This window comes from Ammospiza nelsoni, chromosome 1 (assembly GCF_027579445.1).
Source record: "Ammospiza nelsoni isolate bAmmNel1 chromosome 1, bAmmNel1.pri, whole genome shotgun sequence".
NCBI classification, from domain to species: domain Eukaryota; kingdom Metazoa; phylum Chordata; class Aves; order Passeriformes; family Passerellidae; genus Ammospiza; species Ammospiza nelsoni.
In genome coordinates this window covers 134,346,457-134,366,962 of record NC_080633.1, presented here as the reverse complement: position 1 = coordinate 134,366,962, position 20,506 = coordinate 134,346,457, and the positions used below count along the sequence as shown (strand labels likewise).

Below are 20,506 nucleotides of genomic sequence, written 5' to 3'. Positions count from 1 at the left end.
TGTCAATATCAACCGAATGTTCCAGTGTTGGTGCCTGCACTGGACAGAAAAGCATCTCACTACACAACAATATGTAGTTCTCAATTTGAGGCACTGATTTGACCCCAAACACGAAGTCTGGCTTTTTACTGTAACAAAAATGTTTCACTTTCTGAGGAGTAATTCACAATGATGAGGACACACAAGCACCGCAACTTGAAAATCGTGAGCCTTTCTAGTGTTTTTGAGCTTCATGAGAAAAACTAGCACACGCAGCACACTGTGTACTTTGCACAGAAACGAACAGGTTAAATAATTTGTTTTTCCTTAATGTGATAAACTACGTACAACCCCTAATTGATTCCCTTCGCACCTCCCTGTAAAACAGGATCTACCTCTAGGTTGAACTAAACCTATGGCTTTTTCCTAGCGCACGGGAGTCCTTTACGGGGACATCACGGCAGCAGCGAGTATGCCGCAGAGATCAGCGGACAGAAACGCTCACAGCCCCTGAGCAAACCAAGGGCCACCGTTCCCTTCCAGGAGCCGAACCTAGGACACCGAACCTAGCACCCCGAGCCCCGGCGCGGAGGGCGGGCCGCTCCAGCCCCTCACGCCGCGGCGGAGGCGGCGCCGGGCGGGGCGGCGCTGGCGGAAGCGCGGCGAGCTCCCGCCTCCCGCCGGGGTCGGGGGTCAGCCGCGCCCGCCGGCTGCGGGCGCCCATGGAGGATGGAGGGCTCTGAGGACGAGGAGCCGGGGCCCGAGGGGCCGCTGCAGCAGCTGCTGAAGCGGCAGCGCAAGGAGAAGCGGGAGCTCCAGGGTGAGGAGCGCTATGCCTGGCGCAGGACGGGCGGGGAGCAGGCTGGGGAGCGGCGGCGGGAACACGCGGGGCCGGCTGGGCTCGGCGTCCCCGCTCCGCCTTCCCTCGCGGGAAGCCCCGCTCGGCAGCGCGGGTAGCTCGGAGGGGCGGAGGGACGGCGGCGGCTGTGGAGAAGGAGGGAGCAGCCCTGGTAGTGCCCTCGCAGGGGGACGAGGACGGCGGGAGCAAATGGTGCGTGCGGCAGCGGTGCGGCAGCCGGGCTGCGCTGCCGGGAGCAGCGCTGGGCGGGCGGGCGGCCTGCGGAGCTCGCCTTGCCCTGGCCTCGGGAGCCGTGACTTGATGCTGGGCCATTGGCGTGATGTTCGCGGTTTGGTACTTCGATTTCAAGTTGAAAAAGGTGTGGTCGTTTAAGGCATTTTAGATTGAATAGCCTGCACAGAGGCTCTTCCTGCCCAGCCTGATATGTTTCTTCATTCCAAGTGCAGTTGACCTGAACTGAATTTTCATGTCCTGTCCATCCATCATGAATGGTCTTACGGTGCTTCAATATAAACTTGTAACACTTTGCGTCATTTGACCTACCCTATTACAATATATTCGTATAATTAAGGAGGTCTGATAGATGGATTCTGTTGAGTTTCATAGTTGTTATATCATTTTTGTTAAGCCTTTCTCGTTGCTAGTATATTGATACGGCCTTTTCCGTGTTTGGTTTTTTGGTATGTAATGAAATAGGCCCATCTGCAACCTCTTATCAGAGGGTTAAAGAGGAAAGGACTCAGGTTGCATACTGTCACTACATCTCTAGGAACTTACTGTTTTGAGAGGCCTGGTCCTCCCTCAGGTTTGATTGAAATTGAAGAGGCGTAGGAATCAGGCATTGTCAGAGGTGGCTGGGGCGCTTGGCACCTTCACTGGGAGTGGCTGAGGAGCAGAGGGATTTTACACCTAGAGACGGTGATAATGGCAGTTCTCCGCTACCAAATGGTGGGAGGGGTATCTGCAAGGCAGAGTCTCTTTCTTCCCAGTTGGGAGAGGCAGATGACTTACAGGTAGGTATGTTTGCCTGCTAGTAAAATACCTTCCTGGTATGTGCATTGATAAGTGTTTACCAGAGACCAAAGCTGTTTGTGAGAACTAACACAAGGTGTATCTCAACCTCTGAAAATCCAACACCTTCTCTGGTTGATGGTACTTGTCTCCACAATCCCCTCCTCCCTTTTCACCACCCATACTCTCTCCTGTGTATTTGTGTGTGCCTTTTATGTTCTGGATTCCTTTCTCCTCTATTATGTTAATTTTAATGAACAAAGCTGCTTTTCTGTCATACTCAGCTTATTCATCTGTGGGGCTGAATGCTTAACATAAATCTTTCAGTATAAGCCTCTTCCTCCCTCACTTTGAAAAGTTTCATTATCATTGCCATCATCTTCAGCTCAATTGGGTCAGTCAAGGATGAAGGACAAGAAAACGTACAGGTGATGAATAGCAAGCAGGGTGTTAAATAATTGCCGATGTAACTCTAAAACAGTGAATACAGAAGTGACAGAGGTAGGGGGAGTGTTCATTTAGGAACACATGAGAAGAGAAAACGATGGGGGAATGTGGTTCTAGTTTCTACTGTGTAATGGATGGAGCCAGACTCATCAAACTATAGAGGATGGACTAGAGACTCGGGCTGAAGGGCAACAAGAAAAATCTTCATGGGAAAATAAGGGAAAATATTTTCATAGCAAGAATCATTAAATTTTGGGAAAAAGTTTCCCGGAAGGGTTGCAGAATGCTCATCCCTGGAGACTGCACAGTCACCTGAATTAATTTCAGGTGCATCTGAATTGGAATAACCTGATGCACTTTGAATTTCAGTCCCACTTTGAGAAGGAGGTAGAACTAGGTATCCATTCAACACCATTTCTAACCAAAGTATTCTGTGATTTTATAAATGAAGCATTTGACTTACAGCCTAGAAATACTTAGGGGCTTTAATCAAGTTAATTTTTTTTTTCAATATCCATTTTGCTTTTAGAAACTTTGTCTTAAGGATGGGTAAACTCAGTTTTTAATTTTAGTCTGCTGAGTAATTAAAAAATTACGCATTTTCCTGTGTGATTTGATATTTTGATGCCCACATAATCTTTCTCAAGGCAGCAGGCCAAAGTCTGCTGCATTGATGAAGTTCATATGTATTTTTATTAATAACCTGGCATGAGTTTTTCTCTTCTTCGGAGAAAGAAAGAAAAGAAAAGGCAGTTTATATCTTTTAAGAAAAAATATAGCCATTTGGAAAATGTGAAGATTAGAACCAGCATTCTCACAGCTAAACTATTGTACTAATTTGTTGATGCTTGTAAATTAGTTTTTCTGTATGAATTGCAGTCATTTTCTGCAATGATCATAGAGTGTATATTAAGAAATAATGTTTTATTACACTGCTTCTCTAACAGCAAAAATTCAAGGCATGAAAAATGCTGTTCCCAAGAATGATAAGAAGAGACGAAAACAGCTGGCAGATGAAGTTGCCAAACTAGAGGCAGAACTTGAACAGAAGCACAAGGAGGAATTGAAGCAGCTGAAGGAAGCTTCACCTGAACAGAATAAGGTAGGTGCCCTAACTTCACCTGAAGTTGTACAGGTACAATTTGTGTTAGGGCTTTTTTAACTTTTAAAAATTCTAATGAAATAATACTTCAAAGCAGTTATCCTATTCTTCACACTATTAGTAACTCTTTGCAACTTAGGAAAGCTTTAGCTGTTACAGTAAATGGGCAGTGCTAGAAGAGGCATGTAACAGTGAGGGATTTTTGTTGTTGAGCTCTTTTGAGAGAGTGGCTTGGTTGCTTAAAGAATCCCTGTAAAAGATATTTCCAAACAGGTTTAATATAAATTTGCAAAAGCATGACAAAGTTTGGTGGCAAGATTTACTCTGGTACTGAATCCATGGATGAGGCATACAAGGAAAATCATTATACAAATGCCAAGCTGTAACAGAAATTAAACGTAGAGTAAGGGGAAAGGTGCACCACCACAAGTAGTATTTTGTGTTGCTTTTAAGGCTACATGGGTAAGTCAGTTATGTTAGAGAATTATGTTTTTAAGGTACTGTTGTGTTGCCTCTCTGGTTATCTTATGTGGACTACTCAAGTATTGGAACCTTCAGCAGGTGTTTGATTCATCCACTGTGTTTTGTCTTTCAATTTTATCAGCAGTGTGACTGATCTTTTTGTGTAGCTCATACATGCACTGAGTTAGGTTTGTCATTTTCTTGAGAAGTTTCAACTCTCTTTTTCAACTCCTGGTTATGCTTTGATAGAGAGGATGGATCCTTCTGCTTTAATTTTCACAGAACTTGCTAATGGCTGTTTGGATACCTCATAGGCTGGTGTGGTGAGGAAAGCTTTTCCTGTCAGCCAGTAAGCAGTGTTCACCAGTGTGTTAGAGAACTTACAGCTTAAATTTGAGATGCACATAACTCTGTTGGGACTGCAGAAAAGTAACAAAATGCAAGACAGTAGTTTGGGATGTGAAATACTTTGATGGCTTCTATGCTATACATGGATCTTTGTGGTTAAACTTCATAAAAATACCCTGGAAGAAAACTTAAAATTGTTTCAGAAGATGCATATCTTTGTTATTGTTTATACTAATAAGAACATTTAACTTTTTTTTTCCTTTTAGACAGATTCCATAGCTGATGGGGTTGCAAATATAGAGCTTGAAGGAGTAGAGCAGCAGACTCAGCATCATCGAATATCAAAAGCACAGAAGAGGCGGGTATGACTTCATGTTAAACATTTGCAAATAACTGATTGATTATCTTCCCCTAAACTTAACTGTAATAGCCAAAGGTAAACGTTTTTACTGGGGACATTACCTGGGTAATTCTGTATTGATGCTGTACCTACTGGATGCCTTGAGAATCTGTTAAACTGCTGCCTAGAGATATGTAAGGATTTTGTAAATAATTGTACTTTTCTACCCTCAGCCATGAGCCGGGTATCAGAATAGGTCAGGAAATGGGAGCCATAAGAAAAAAAATTATGTAAAGCAAATTATTTTTAAAAGACTTTCACTAAAAGTATTATCAAAGAAGTAAAGTAATTGAATTAAAATACTGTGTGGAAATTATGCAAGTAGTCGTACTTTGCACATTTTACGAAAGAACATCAATACTGCAGAAATTCTGTAAAATATCAAGTTGTTAAGAAACACTGCCTAGTGTCCTATTCTGTTAGGCTTAGATCTGGTTAAACATCACATGTTGTGATGGATTAACATTCTTGTTGTACCTGCCTGAATATTGGGTCATGGCCAGGGGAACACTGCTGTATTGCATATTTCATCCCCTGTTAAATGATCACTATGAACATGTTAAAAGGATGTTTATAATTCATGGTACCATGTCTAGGCAAACCAGGAACTCTGGTCTAGTTTTCCCATATTCTTATTGCCTAAACCTGTCTGGTCCTGATTTGTGGTGAATTTTAAGCATGAAAATGGACAGATGATTCTTCGTACTGCTTCCTTGTTTATTTGCTTATTTATTTTGGTTCTTGTTCCCATGTTACATCAGTGTGAACTTAGGAAACATTCTAGGAAAGTAATTTTTTTTTTTGTATTATTACATCCCTGCTAATATTCTCTACATGCATTCTTATCCATCCTTAGGTTAGGAGCAGTCTTTTATGATGTAGAGTACCTGTCCTGAGGGAGTTTCAGTTTCATGGCATGAGCTCCATGCAGTCGTATACTTAACTGGTAGATCTCACATTTGTTATGAAAGAGCAATATTTTCTGATGTTTAATTAAGAGTTCTCATACTTGAGTGTTGAAATAGTTGATCCTGAAGAAAGCACTATGATTAATAGACTTTATGCAAGTGTTGTAAAGTGTTATTTTGCCTGTTTCATATAATTTTGGGTATGGTTAACTGTGGGATAGGCAGTTGGGATATATTGGTCACTTAGCATTTGGTGAAGTTTGGGTTTAGGAGGTCTCCAAGATCAGTCTGAATCAGGTGGTACTGATTCAGACAAATATTTTATAGATAGGAATGTACTGAGAAAGCATTGGAAGAGCTAGAAGCAAGCACTAAGCCAAGAACCATATGGGCATATTCTAAATTTTAACCTTTGATGTAATTTTTGTGTGTTTTTAATCTAAGGAGAAAAAAGCTGCTTTGGAGAAAGAAAGAGAAGAGAGAATAGCTGAAGCTGAGATACAAAATTTAACTGGTGCTAGACATCTTGAAAGTCAGAAACTTGCCTGCCTATTGGCAGCAAGGCACTTAGAGATTAAACAAATCCCTTCAGATGGCCATTGCATGTACAGAGCTATTGAAGATCAGCTCAAGGATCACCAAAATTCCTGGACTGTCGCAACTCTGAGGAGCCAAACAGCAAAGTATATGCAAAGTCACTGTGATGACTTCTTGCCTTTTCTTACAAACCCTAATACTGGAGATATGTATAGCAGAGGTAAGATTTTAAAAACAATTATAACTATTTCTGATAAATCTCAGTCTCAGTTACAGCTTAGTTGGGACTTTTATGGTTTTTGTAACTTTGTTACTTTATTGTGTTCCATGGAACACAGCATTATGATCAGCTATGAAACTTGGTACACCTGGATCTCTAATTAAACATATATTTTTAAATTAATCTAGGAAATATTATTTCCCATTGGAAAAAAAACCAGAACAAAACAGAACTTGCTGGTTACTAGATGGTCTGAACTCATTCTGGGATGTGATTTTGTTATTATAAACAGCTTGTCTAGCAGGTTGGAATTATTTTCTTGTCACGTTTTATATTGGTATTTTCAATGTACACAGGAAAGCTGTTAAAAATGGGTGTGAAATTCATTCAAATCTATTTTATAATAGTTTGAATAGATGCGTTTTCTTTTTTTTTTTTTTTTTGCTGCAAAGTAGTTAGGGACCATCTTTTACAAATAGACTAAATTAAATATAAAGAGCTTTAGTGTGAAGTAACAGTGTAGGCTGAGTCAAAACAGAGTTTATGTACCTCTTATTTGAGCAATATATGATTTATTCATTATGCCTTGAACACCACAGAAATGACTGCATAAATTTCATTAACTTAATGCTACATTTGTTTAATAGGCATTGCTGTGGATTTCATGTGGTCACTGGGTGCTGTCTTTCCCATGTTGACAGAGATTAATGTCACAGGTTAAATGTGTCCCAGGAGAATACTGAATAAAATTCTGCACAGCAACAAGGAATTGTGCTTTTCTGTTATAAAGGAAATGAATGAAAAGTCATTCTGAGCAGTCTTCAGAAAATCTGAAGATTCTTCTTTCTTAAAATCTGTAAGGTTCAAAAGCTTGAGGGTTTGTAATTTACAAACTTTAAACTTGGTATCTGTAGAACATGATCTGAAAAGATGAGCTATTTACAGAGCAACTATTAAGAATAAATACTTCAGAGGTTGAAAACAAGGCAGCTAATCTGGGAATTTAAATAAACCCTAGCCAACTGTTTTCCTACATGCAGTTGCAATATTTTTAAAACATACCTGACACCTGGCTAATTTAAGAACTAGATATGCTACTCACTGTCACATTCTTTTCCAAAGTTTCTAAACATCCTCTGAAACTTAACATGAAGGAAACTGTATGCAATTTCATGTGTGTTGTTAGCTGTTGTTCTCTGAATAAAAAAATTAAAGTATTAGCTGTACTTCTTTTTTTACTCTTTTTTTATCCCTCTCTTCAGTCTGGAATTTCTTTTCAAAACAGAATGAGTCTGGGGTATTTTTTGACAACTGTTTTTCTCTGCTTTTCTTCAGTGAACATATGTATTTTCCTTTATAATGTGTTTGTACTTTTCTGCCTCTAGTTTGCACAATCAGTGTTTTTCCACAGTTGCTTGTTCTTAACCAAGACAAGTACTAAATGTTGTCTTTTCCTGCAGAGGAATTTGAGAAATACTGTGATGATATAGCAAATACAGCTGCATGGGGAGGTCAGCTGGAAGTAAGTATTGTGTTGATAATTTTTATTTGTGAAATTCTGAAGTGGGTGAATACACCTTAAAAAAGGGCTTCTTTAGAAAGAATACCTGAAGGCATAAGGAAACATAGTCATAAATAGCTTATCAAGAACTTTTTCTTGTGGTTATAGGTTGTTTTCCCACCATCTTTCTGATGGTGCACCACTGTTCTGATGTATTTGGCAACGTGCAAGTTAGTGAATTAATTTGGTATAAATATCATTAGAAAGACTGACACAATGAGTGGCGTGTATTGTTAGGTTGCTGTCATGTAAACGAGAACTCGAGCTTCAAAAAATACATATTTATTTTAGTTTGTCTTATTTTTTATGAGAGAAAATTTAGCAAATTAATGAAACTAGCCCAGTGTATTCTCTAAACAATGATTGAGGCAATCTGTTTCCAGTTAAAGTTTTAAAAGTTAAAATAATTTTGCTTATTTTAATAAAGCATAATTTCTGAAAATATTTCTAATGTTATGCTTGAACTGCCTGCTAAAATGAAATGCCTAGTCTTCCTGTCTCCTACCTACATTGTCTTTAATCCTATTACTAAATTGTTTTTGCCTTAAAGCTAAGGGCTTTGTCACACATTTTACAAACACCTATTGAAGTAGTGCAGATGGATTCTCCTCCCATTGTTGTTGGTGAAGAGTATTCAGGCAAACCAATAACACTTGTGTAAGTATGCAATTTTATCACTTAAATTTAGTGCACTTATTTCTGTAACAGGGCTCAGCTTTGATTCTCATCTGCTCTTTTGTTTTCTGTTACACATCTGATGTTGAAACACTGCTTGAGTAATGGTTGTGCAGATCAGAAATTGTTTGTGATTGACACACTTACTTTGGAGAAATTGTAATTAGACAGTGTCTGATGTGTATCAGTCACTGATTTAGAGAATGCTGCAAGGTCATTTTACCTGGTAAATACTTACAAAATAATAATGACATTGATACAAGATGGAGAAAACTTTTTTCCTTCTTCAGGGTATTTGTCAAACTGTGCCTAGAAGTCACCAGAATTAAAACTTGTCTTTATTAACACTCTTCTGTGTAATGATCCTATATATTTTTGTTGCTAAAACTTGGCTTTATTTCCTTTGTCTTCCAGTGCTGTTACTGTTTGGCATGATGTATACTTTTTGTTGAACTGAACACTATTTCTGTAACTTTTTTTTTAGGTATATGAGGCATGCCTATGGATTAGGAGAACATTACAATTCTGTGAAAGTTCTAACAGACACTGCTACAGAGAACAGCAGCTAGCATACAGAAGTTGTACATTCACATGGATAACAGTTGCATCGTGATGTGTTGGGCTCCAGGAAATTCCCAGTAAGACTGGAAAGTAAATGGCATGGATTAGAAATTAAAAAAAAAACAAACATACAAAATACAAGACCCTGCAAGGTTTGACTATAAATCAGACATGGCTCCTGATTTGTAACAAAACCAAACCAAAACCACACAACAATATTTTGAACTTATTGGTATTAATTATGTTTAGAAGATCTTCTGTAAAATGGTGGCTGTGTAGATCAGGTTTTTTTCAATAGAGCTTCCTCCCAATACTGCAGAGAAAATATCAAGTGGTAAAAATTCGTTTTGGTTGATCTGCATTTCTGCTGAAAATTTTAGGTTATCTGAAGGTCCCTGTTCCATTATTTCTGTCAGATTTTCATGCTAATGGAAGAGTTCAGGCATTTGAAAGAACTGATTGTATTTTGCTTATGGAATATTATCTGCAGTGTTTCTGCAGTCCTATTAGGATCTAATTTCAACAATGTAGTATTGATTCCCTTCTTTATTTGGGCAGAGAAGATGAGGAGGTAAATCCAGCAGCAGAATATCTTGGCTTGGCTGAAGGAATTGCACGGTCTTTTTAAAGACTTCCATGTAAGATGTTTACCAAGGGTCTGTGTAGGGGTTTTTTTGAGTTGGCAGTAGGAATCCAACTCTTGTGCATTGTTATTTATGACAGTACATGACTGCACTGTCAGTGCAAGTTAACTGCACTGTTCATTCTCCACAGTCTTTCAGCTGTGCATTTCGGTGAATCCGAAATCTTACAGAGCTCCTCAGTGTCCTCACTTGAGGTACTGAAACTCATCTGAACTTACAATTTCTGAATCTGCTGATCTAAGCACTTTGTCATCTAAAGTGTGATGTTTTATAGTGCTTAAAACAGCTGGTTGCACACAAGCTGTAGAAATAATCACCTAGGGTTTTATCAGTAACCAAAGGTGATCTGGAAAAGAGTTAAGTTTATTTTAATTGCTTCTTATGATGCACAGAGACTTGAAAGGTTTTAATATGGCTTGACTTTTTACATTAGAAATGTAGATTGTTGTCTGTAAATGTGACTTCAAAATGAGGAGCATACTGAAACCAAAATTTTAATGCAAATGTTTTTTAACAAGTGATTTTGTTAATTTTTAAAAAGCCTTAGTCAATAAAAGTATTGTATTTTACTGCTGCTGAGTTGGTTTGGAGAAAAGTGGTTCATGAAAAGATTAAACACCTTTGCCCTGGTTTGAGGATTATGACCTAACAGTGTGTATCTTGTAGTTCTTCAGTAAAGCTAGCCTGCAGATTTACATTCCTGGAACTTAGAAAAGTCTGCTCTTACTTAAGAGGGAGATAAGTGATCACTTTATGGGTCAGATTATGTCTGGATTAAAGCACTTTGAGAGAGAGGGACTAAAAAAATACCAGATAATTACAGCAAGAGTTTTTGGACAGCAGTTCTTTAGGCTGGTGCCTGCCAGGAAAACAAAGTATTAACCAGATCAGGAGTTTTTACATTCTTATTTATCTGTTATAGTGTAATAAATATAGCTGGTTTATGTACCAAACCAGCTGGCTTACTGTAAAATTTAGTTTACTACCTTGATTGTATAAAATGATGGTTTTAATTTCAAAGAAAAAATAGGATACAACAGCATGGAAAAAATGTTTCTATTCATAATGCCATTAAAAATTTCACTAAAAATAATGAAAAGTACTCTTCTCTGCATTGCTTAGAATTGATGTGATATACATGCTGCATTTTATAGATACAGTTTTTTTGTTTATTTGGGTTTCAGTTTTGTTTGATTAATTCAGAGAGAAAAGATGCCAGAATTGGGGAACACCTGTACCAAGAGTTTGTCATGTTGAAGATGTTTACAGTTTGTATAAAGTTAAATAATTTAATATAGTGAGTGAAAGATCCTTGCTTATGCTGTATGGGACTTGCCAAAAAGTAATAAATTGGTTTATTTGTGGCAAATCTTGTTGGGGTCAGCTTTATTTTATACTCAAATGTTCACTTATTTCCTAATATAAGCTTACCTGTTTAAATTTTAGGATCCTATTGTAATATGAATTCTAAAACGACTGATTGTATTCAGGCAGACAGTGCTTCACTCCATATGAAATTAAGTTTTTTCTGAACTGAATTTATCCTTTGCATTTAGCAGTTAAACTTGTGCTCTTCTGAAAAACTGTATTTGAAAATCCTGTTGAACTTCAGGGGTCTTCTCACAATTTAGCTTCTAACTTTTGTCAGATGACATTTTTCTCTGCAGAATAACACTATTTACTTTGAGTGTGTTTCAGTAGCTTTCTTGCTTTTGTCTGTAATTCAGTTTCTTCAACTGCTATTTCTTTTAAGGAAAAGGGTATTTTTTGGGGTATTTTTTTGCAAGATTAATTAAGATTAGTTGCCAGCAGGAGTACTCACATGAACAGGGGGGAAGCTGTCTAGTGGTCTGGAGTAAATTGTGTACAATATTCTGAAAGGGAGGAACATATTTGTTGTTGAAAACAGTGGTTAGATGTGGCTCTTAGTGCTTGTCCTTGTCCCCTTCACTAACTCTGCACCAGTCTCTGCTCTCCTGTCCAGTTGTGTGGGCTGCAGGCAGCCCCAGAAAGGGGTTGGAGGTGGATGGCAGCCAGAAGGAGTGCAGACCTGTCATAATTTATTTAAGCAGCAAATTAATTAATCTAATAATTTATTATTTAGATAGTAAATTAGTTCAAGGATTTTTTTTTTTAAAGAAAGAAATTATATAAAATGCAATGAGGCAGTGATGTCCCTTGTGCACTTTTGTATAGTTCTCATAACTTCTTGTGTTTATGTATATTAAAATATTGCACAAAGCTAAAATGGAGCTTTTTTTATTTTGAGGGTGGCAGTGCAGTGGGAGAGTCTGCCCAGAGAGGTTGTGGAGTCTCCCTCTCTGGAGACATTCAAAACCCACCTGGTTTCTGTGTGACCTGCTCTGGGTGACCCTGCCTTGGTGGGGTGGTTGGACTGGATGATCTCCAGGAATCCCTTCCAACCCTCGTGATTCTGTAAGACACAGTGAAGAGGGAATTTGTTCCACAACCACTTGCTTTGAGGCAGAATTGTCAGTAGGAACACTTTTTGCCTCTTCTCCGTGCTCTGTTCTTTGTATCAGGCAATTGAACAGGGGCTGTGATGGGCTCCAGGAAAAAAAAAAAAAAACCAAAAAAACCAGTGCAGAAATGTTGGGTGTATGCAGAACACATGCCCTCTGCTCCTGTGACTCAAGGAGTAAGATGTGCTGGCAGCAGTGTGACTGGGGACATCTGCAGCTTGTGGGATGGTGGCTGCCCCTCGGCTGGGTTATGCTCGAGTGTAGCGTGAATTACAAGGGTGGGAATTCCTGGAGCTAAATGCACGGGTGGCAGTAGAGTCGGTGGGGTCGGGAGGGGCCCTTGGTGGCAGTTTGGGCTGTGGGTTTTGCCCAGTTCCTGCCCCAGCAGCACTGCTTGCCTGGCAGCTTGCAGACAGCGGCAGGGCGAGCACAGGCAGCGTCCCTTTCCCTGTGTGGCGGCAGTGCACTCACGGAGCTGTGCTCAGGGCACTCCTGCTCTGGCCCTGCAGAGCTGTGCTGCATTAGTGCCATCTGCAGGGCTGCAGCCACATTCCTGCCGCAGGAGCCAGTGATCAATGGCCCGGAGATGGCATGAAAGCTTCGGTGAGAGTGGGCATCAGAATGTCCCTTCTGCATCATCAGGGTGCTTTGGGCTGTCATCTGTCACAGGCAATGGAATCATTGCAAGTACAGCTTTCTATTTTAGCCCTTGAAACACAGCCTGCCTCCCTCTGTCTGCCAGTGGATCTCCTGGGATGTATTTATGAATGATGTATTTATTTATGCCTGTGTTTATTACTTAATCTATAAGAAGTTAAACAGACTTAAAAATAGGATCTGAAACACAGAAGGCATTTTCTCTACTTTCCTTGGCTTCAGTGAGAATGCTAATCCACCAATTCCTTTGTTTTGAGCAACTAATAAAAGCAACAGATGGTTGCTTTTATTGATTGATCACTAGAGGCATATGATAGATGTGCTTTTGAATACAACTAAAATCCAATTGCCTCTGTATGTTAGAAACAGTTATATCATAAAAGGAATGATTCATGCACAAAAATATTTGGTAAAATTCAGAATAAACTGATGTAGTCTGTGTTGAAGATTAAATAAACACGTCAAGGTGTTAATTGAAAAGCTTTTTTCTATTTGCAAGTTAGAAAATTTGGAGTGTATAAACTTATATCATAAGCAGATTAAAAAATATTCCCAGGAGCTGTATTTTCTGCAAAGGCTCCCCGAACTTTATCAGTTCTGCAAATGTTTTGTCATAATGTATGAAGGAGTTAGATACATTAAGAAAATCTGATGTGCTGTGTTTGTCCAGAAATGAAAACCTTCCAGATGTGAGTAATGCTGTTTTATTTTTTATTGCCATTTTCCCCTTTTCTTTTGAAGGATAGTATTATGAAAACATTTGAGCATGATCTCTTATTTGAAATTATTATGTAAATAATGCAAATGCACATGGGCAATTGCATTCTGGAAGGTATATGAATATTCTTATGAGAAAGCTAAGGATGTGGAGATTTTAAACAATTCTTTAACACACACACACACATATATATATACACACACACATGTCCTCTAAAATCACAATATGAATAAAACTTCAATAGTATAAATATGCGATAGTTTGTCATTAATTCCTAATAAGGCTCCATTGAGTGGGGAGTGAGTGACATCTAATGAGGAACCATTTTTCTTTTATCTGTTTGCAGAATATTGGAACACAAAACAAAAAGAAACAAAACAGGGAAAGTAGTTGTGAGCTGGGGATGCCTGCATGAGATGCACAGAATTATTCATTGTTGAGGAATATTCCAGTGCTGGTGGCTGGGTGTGCTGCTGGTGTGCCCTGGCTGGGGGGAGCAGCTGGAGCCCCAGGCACGCAGCTGTGAGTGTCCTTTTGCACTTCAGTGCTTTTCAGCAGTTACACCACATTAATAGGAGTTTGGTGAGCTCCTCATGAGAGCGTTCTGTAGGTTCACTGGCAGCTGCATTGCATCTCCTTCACTGGCTGGTGGAACTGCAGATTGCATCAATGGATTTTAAAAACTTTATTTTGATCTCTGGTATATTTGTTGGTGTTAGACATACTGTGCTTAATGTCGCTGATTCCACTGTAGTGCTTGCTGTCTGATCTGCTGCTTGTGTGTGTTATCCATCTGCTTCTGAACATTTTATCACACCTTTTGCAAACAACTGAAGAATTAGAGGCAACTTGGAGATTTTGGAGAAAAAATACAGGGGGCAAGGGGCTGGAGAGTGTAATGCCAGAATGCTTTAAATCCAAGTTGAAAAACTGCTGTTCAGTAAAAAACAATGAAGATACTGTTAAGGAAAATTATTCTCCTGATCTTCCAAACCTTTACATTTTAGATTGTACATTTTAGTTGTGACAATCAAGCAAAAATTTTGTTTTAAATAGAGAAGAAGGTGGATGTCACACCTCTGATAGAATCTGCAAAACTTGAGTACATGCTGTCAATTATTTCTAAAAGAACTTTAGCTTTCCTTGTCTTAACAAGTAATATTCCCCCTCTTGTGGAAGGACACATTACAAAAACTATGATAAGGGTCTTTTTCTAGTTAGACCATTTGGGAATTCTGTTATTTTTCATGAATCATTTTTGATGCTGTCATAATTATCCACATAATTGCTATGTCCTACTTGTGCCTGGCTGAGAGCCTTCTGTCTACTTATTCTTGCCATGGACATCACTGGAAATAAAAAGAAATGTGAAATAGCTTGTGTGGATACAGACTCTCAGAAAGGACAGGCTGGGATGCTGAGGGAGGAGAGGGATTGCTTGGTGCTCCTCTGTGGGACTGGCGGTGGGGTCTGTTCATAGCTCATGGGTCAGGAGCAGAGAGGGGTGGCCTAAGTAGGCTTTTAGTGGGTCCCTGTTACACACCAACAGACATATTTCATATTTTTATTAAATTTGCTAGTAGTGTGGGCATTTTGCACAGTTTGAGCTCCCTGCGCAACTCCAATTCCTTAATGTAAAAATAGGCAAAGCAGACAAAATTTGACAATTTTTGCTTCATAAATACAATTGAATATGAACTCTCAGTAAATCCTGTGTCTGAAATTCTGTATTTTTCTGCAAGACTTCCTTATGCGTTTGGAGAAGAGCACACAAGACAGGTTATTTGTACATCAGAAAGCAAGTCTCAGTAGAGGTTTTCTGCTAGTCTCACTTCATGCGATGTAAGGTACACATCACAATGATGCATGTACCATCAAAGTTTGTCTGATGCACAAACTAAGCTATTATTACTTTCACAGAGTGGCCTTTCCAAAACTCATTAAAAATGTTAAATGAGTATTCAAATAGTCTTTATAAATTTCAAATGCAACTGCAACAGTTTGCAGTCAGAAAACATAAAAATACAATTTTACTTAGCCCCATCCCTGTGTTCAAGACCAGGTGGGATGGAGCTCTGAGCAACCCGGTCTGGTGCAACATGTTGGAACAAAGTAAACTTTAGGTCCCTTCCAATCCAAACCATTCTATGATTCCATGATCATTTCAAGGACTGAAATCTAATACGCATTTTAATAATGGGTAAAAAAAATCTAATCCTGTACTGCACACTGTAAAACTAGATGAGAACTACTGACTATTATATTAGAATCTAAGTAAACAGGCCAAGAAGAGAATCAACTGCTAAAGGTATAAAGCTTAATTTTTGTTTATTAAAGCACTGTACATGTTAACTATATATTGTCCAGTGTAAACTCTCAGTAAATTTTAATTGAAGAGCCTTAAAAATGATAAAAGTAACTTCACTTCTAAATTTTGCACATGGTATATCTCACAAGCATTTCTTTTTGAAGTATTAAAGTGAGGGAATAGATAATCCATAACTATACCAAGTAACTCAAATTGTATTTTAAATTTTAGAGCTAAGATTCTGCATGTTATTCATGTGCACATGGACATAAAACATATGTTCTCCATGTTTGGTACTTCAGTTCATTTTCTAAAGTAATGACATAGTTAAATTTCTGATGTCAGGGCTGAATGTATCACTGGCACACATTGCACATGACATTCTGTTCATTCAGTTAATGGCTTCAAGGATAGTTTAACCAAGTATTACTGGCACACAATGCACATGACTTTCTGTTTGTTCACTTAATGGCTTCAAGGATGGTTTAGCCAAGTATTTGAAGAACTATACACTAAGATTAAAGATATGTATTGAATAACTTTTTATCTCTTAAATGTAGCCACTTGTTTTTATAATAGCATAAATCAAAAAGCAAGGCAGTGGATGTGGCGTGGGAATATGGGTCTCAAAGCTGGGAAAAAATAGTTGAGGAAGTTATTAGTAGACTCAATAACACATTTTAAAACTGATTTCCAACAGTTTACGAAATACCAAAATTTCCAACAGTTTACGAAATACCAAAATTTGATAACATTTTTCTAAATGCAGTGTAAAACAAATGAGTAAACATGAAGCATGATTTTCAAAGAATATCTTAGTTTTAAAGGGATCTCTGGTGGTCCTCCAGACTGACATCCAGCTCACAGCAGCACTAGTTTCAGATAGAGCAAATTATTCTGTCTTTCATTTTATGAGCATCATCTTGTATGTGGAAAAGGGGGAGGGAAGGCAACTGAGAACTCCGTAGACACAGTCAGAGGAGAAATGCATGTTCTGTGTGTTTGCTTCAGGCTGCAGGTCCCTTGTTTCTGTGTCCATGCCAGTCAGAGGGACCACCTCAGAAATTTTTTATCTGAAGGTTTCCCCAGTTTGAGCTGAGTTTTCCAGTTTCTTCAGGCTCAATCTCCTAGGTCATAGTGAGGGAGATGTTTGCTTGGGGTTTTCTGATCACTTGGATTGATAGAGCCAGCTGACAGACTAGAAGAGCTTTGAGGGTATTTCTGCCCATTCAGCCTATTTATAATACTGGTGTGTTGTACTCAGTGGAATTAACTCACCTTATTCCTTTAGAGAAGTCTTTCATTCCATCCTTGCCTTTCGTATATGAGCTATCATGCTTAGTGCTTTTCAGACAAATAATTTTATTGGAAAATAGCTAAAGAGTTACAGAGACTGTAATCTCATTCTGCTAGGGATTGAGTTACTGAAGCATTGGTTATCTATCAGTTGTTTCTTGAGACTCCCAGAGCTCTCAGCTGTGTACCCTGCTGGTTGTGAGCACATTCCTTGGCAAAGAAATCTGCTTACCATGTTTGGGCAGATGGGGAACAACTCACCTTTCATTTTCTGCTTGAATTTCAGTTTGTCATTTTTTGTTTGCAATTTTCTATTTCCAAGGATTTTTTTTTTCATGATCACACCTCCCTCTAGTTTATCAGCATCTCCACATCTCACTAAAGCAGTTTCTATTTCTTGCACCTCTTTTATAACAGTGTTCCAAGACTGAACTGGACATTACTAATGAACTTTGTCACACAGCATTGGCTCTCCCTCTCAGCAGATGCCTTGAACTTTTACAATTCTCCCCGAGTCTTTCTACATCATGGAACCAGTCCCAATGAGCATGGAGTGTTTCTGACACACTTTGTTATGTAGCACCAAATACTTTGCTAGTTGGATGTAAACTACACAAGTTATTACACAGAAATTGCTCATTTCATAGGCCTTTCACTGCTTTCAAAAAGACTTCTCCATCTCAGAGTACGTAATAACTTCTTTGCATGTGCAATTCTTGCTGTGACTGCCAGGAAGAGTTCACCCATACAATGATTTTTTTTCAAAATCTGGATTTCATCCATGAGTATCTGGTCTCAGGCCAGGGAGTTAATATCAAATAGTTTGCAGCAGAAACATTCTGTTATAACTCATAGAGTACATAATGAAAAGAGTGACTTGGAAATGGAATGTCCTAAATTCTTTGGCCATCTCCCTCAGCCATCCAGTCCTCATAACACATTTGGATTTTTATTTACTCTCTGAAGTGCTGATAGCCCTAATTTTTCCCGAGATCCTCTTAAAGTTATATAGTTTTGGGAGTAAAAGATTTGTGTGTTGGATAATGAACTTTCAACCCCATTTGAAATGACATAATGCTCTTGAAAGAGACTGAGGTGGATATGCCTCATTCCAAATGTGGGTGACTTAAAGGGTCCCATTATGGAAAAATAAATGGAGCTTCATACTCCATTTATTTTTCCATAATTACTTTAGCTGACATGTTTAGCTGAGCAGCAATAAAACATACATCATCTTAATATGTATTGTTAATCTTGCCAATGATTTATACCATGCAAGCTGAAATTACCTCACCCAGTTAGAGAGAATGAAGTCAGTGAAAAGCAGCCAAGGATAATTAAGCTAGACAAAGTGGCAAGTAGGTTTTTCACTGCCTAATATATTATGAATTATTGAAATACTAAAAGACAACATGAAATTCCTTTATTTTAACCATAACTGATCCTGCGGTGGATGTGTTCAAACAAAAAAGATATTTCAGATATTTCACAACAGTAAATAAACATGGTTTTATTTCATTTTGACAACTATATTAGAATGTGCAGATTTTAAACTAAGATCTCCAGCCTTGACATTCTTCTGATAAATCATGGATGCAAAGCAAAACAAACAAGAGAACTTTGCTGTTTGGGGGGTGAGTCTGAATACACTTCTGCTTGGGAGAGAAAATTTTTCTTTAGGTGTGTTTCTTGCAGTCTTTTCTAATCTGAGAGAAGTCAGCCTGGTAATGACAGGAACTGGGAATCTTTGTAATAATAGAAAATAAAATTGTGTACTCCTCTACCTTTTCTCCTTTTCTGTTTAAGATGATTATTCTTTAGATAAAACATGCAGAATTTATACTTCTTGGGATATTTTCAAGCACTTTAGCATAAAAGGAGGTAATTATGTTTTATTTTCTAAGAATATCCTTCTTTTCAATTTGGCCCTCAGGGCACTTTTTGTAGCATCATTGTGCAAGATGGGCTGGTAAGGTTCATGTACTTTTTAAGTATTCCATAATGAAAATCAGATGAGCAATTTCGCATACACAAAAAAAAAAAAAAAAAAAGTAGTAGTTCAAACCTAAGATTTAGAGAAGAAAAAAATCCATATGTTTTTAAATCTTTTGTCATTGTTGTTTGTCATTTTGTAACAGCTTGGAGCAATACTTAGTCCAAGATTTCAAACAGAACATGGTTAGCTCTTTAGTCATGGTTAGGCAGTCGCTTAAGGCCACCATCACTTATGTTCTGTATGCCAGTTAACGCAGGAAAACACACATTTCTTCAAGGAAAAGGCCTGATTTAATAAGCTGGTTTCTTAAACCAGCTGCTTTCTTAAAGTTTCTGGTTACTCCTAGCTTTTATTTATGACTGAGTTCTAAAGTTCTAAAAAATGCTCCTATGCAAGCCTAATTTTGTGACGTGTTGTGAATTAAATTTCTGTGCTGTCAGTGGAACACAGGTGCATCCTTGTGCTTCTTATACAGGCCACTGATTTGCTGTGGTAGATAAGGCCATAGAGGTTAAATGTTTTGTCTGCAATATGATGAGTTGTTCAACAGGAAAGGGAATTGCATTATAAAAGGTTGTGGGATGAGAAAATGAGATGGCTAGGAAGCATTTGGATGCACAGTTTCCAGAGAAACAGGAAATCCTAAACATGTTCAGCATGAACATAAATATCTATGGAAGTAAATTAATTTTAAAGTGGCCAAAGTATTTGGATTTTAAAACTGTTATTTTTCTGGTTCTAGATGATCTTAGAGAAGAAGATTTAGAGTACTATTCATTGAATGAATATTTGATTGATTTCTTATACAGCTGCTTAACTAAAGGCTTTATTCTGGTTTATAATTTATAGTTTTATAAAGCATTTTAAAGACATCAAATATGAATGCATTTTGGGTCCCAGTGTAGGCAATGGAAAGGAAGATTGAGGATGGTCAACACCTCAGAAACCCAAATCTTTAAAGAGCCATTTGAATGTGGAGCTGCTCCCAGCCAACAGTAACATCTGGATTCCACTACAGCTTAGAAAACTTTCCAGATGGATGTTGCTTATGTTCCCATTTCTGTAGACAGGGCTGACATTGTGAAAAAAGAGTGAAAAGCTTGAGGATCTGTTTACAGCATCTGTATAGTGCTTAACTTGTTCTAACTGGCAAGTCATCCATTTCATGGAGTCTGAGAGTCATGGACTTGTCATGGTTGGAAGGGATCTCCTGAGATCATCCAGCATAACCCCCTGCCCAGGCAGTTCAAATCTCTTGGCACGTGTCCTGGTTCTGGCCCAGGGCAGCGGGAGTGGAATGGCCAAGGCTGTAATGTTACTCGATACCAACTTAT

The 20,506-nt window shown here is 38.4% G+C and overlaps 1 protein-coding gene across 1 annotated transcript; it reads left to right on the top strand.

Annotated features, from left to right (window-relative positions):
* Nucleotides 1-673: 673 nt before the first annotated feature.
* On the top strand, nucleotides 674-11,083 carry OTUD6B (OTU deubiquitinase 6B). The gene is made up of 7 exons (XM_059476244.1): nucleotides 674-799; nucleotides 3,244-3,398; nucleotides 4,475-4,570; nucleotides 5,961-6,273; nucleotides 7,734-7,795; nucleotides 8,385-8,491; nucleotides 8,994-11,083. Exons 1-7 carry the CDS (start codon nucleotides 709-711, stop codon nucleotides 9,076-9,078), a joined length of 909 nt encoding a protein of 302 aa, XP_059332227.1. The 5' UTR covers nucleotides 674-708; the 3' UTR covers nucleotides 9,079-11,083.
* The last annotated feature ends 9,423 nt before the right edge of the window (nucleotides 11,084-20,506 follow it).

Coding starts and splice junctions, on each gene's coding strand:
- OTUD6B (XM_059476244.1), top strand. CDS start 709: ATGGAGGGCTCTGAGGACGAGGAGCCGGGGCCCGAGGGGCCGCTGCAG. Junction 3,399..4,474: donor CTTCACCTGAACAGAATAAG/GTAGGTGCCCTA, acceptor TTTTCCTTTTAG/ACAGATTCCATAGCTGATGG. Junction 7,796..8,384: donor CATGGGGAGGTCAGCTGGAA/GTAAGTATTGTG, acceptor TTTGCCTTAAAG/CTAAGGGCTTTGTCACACAT.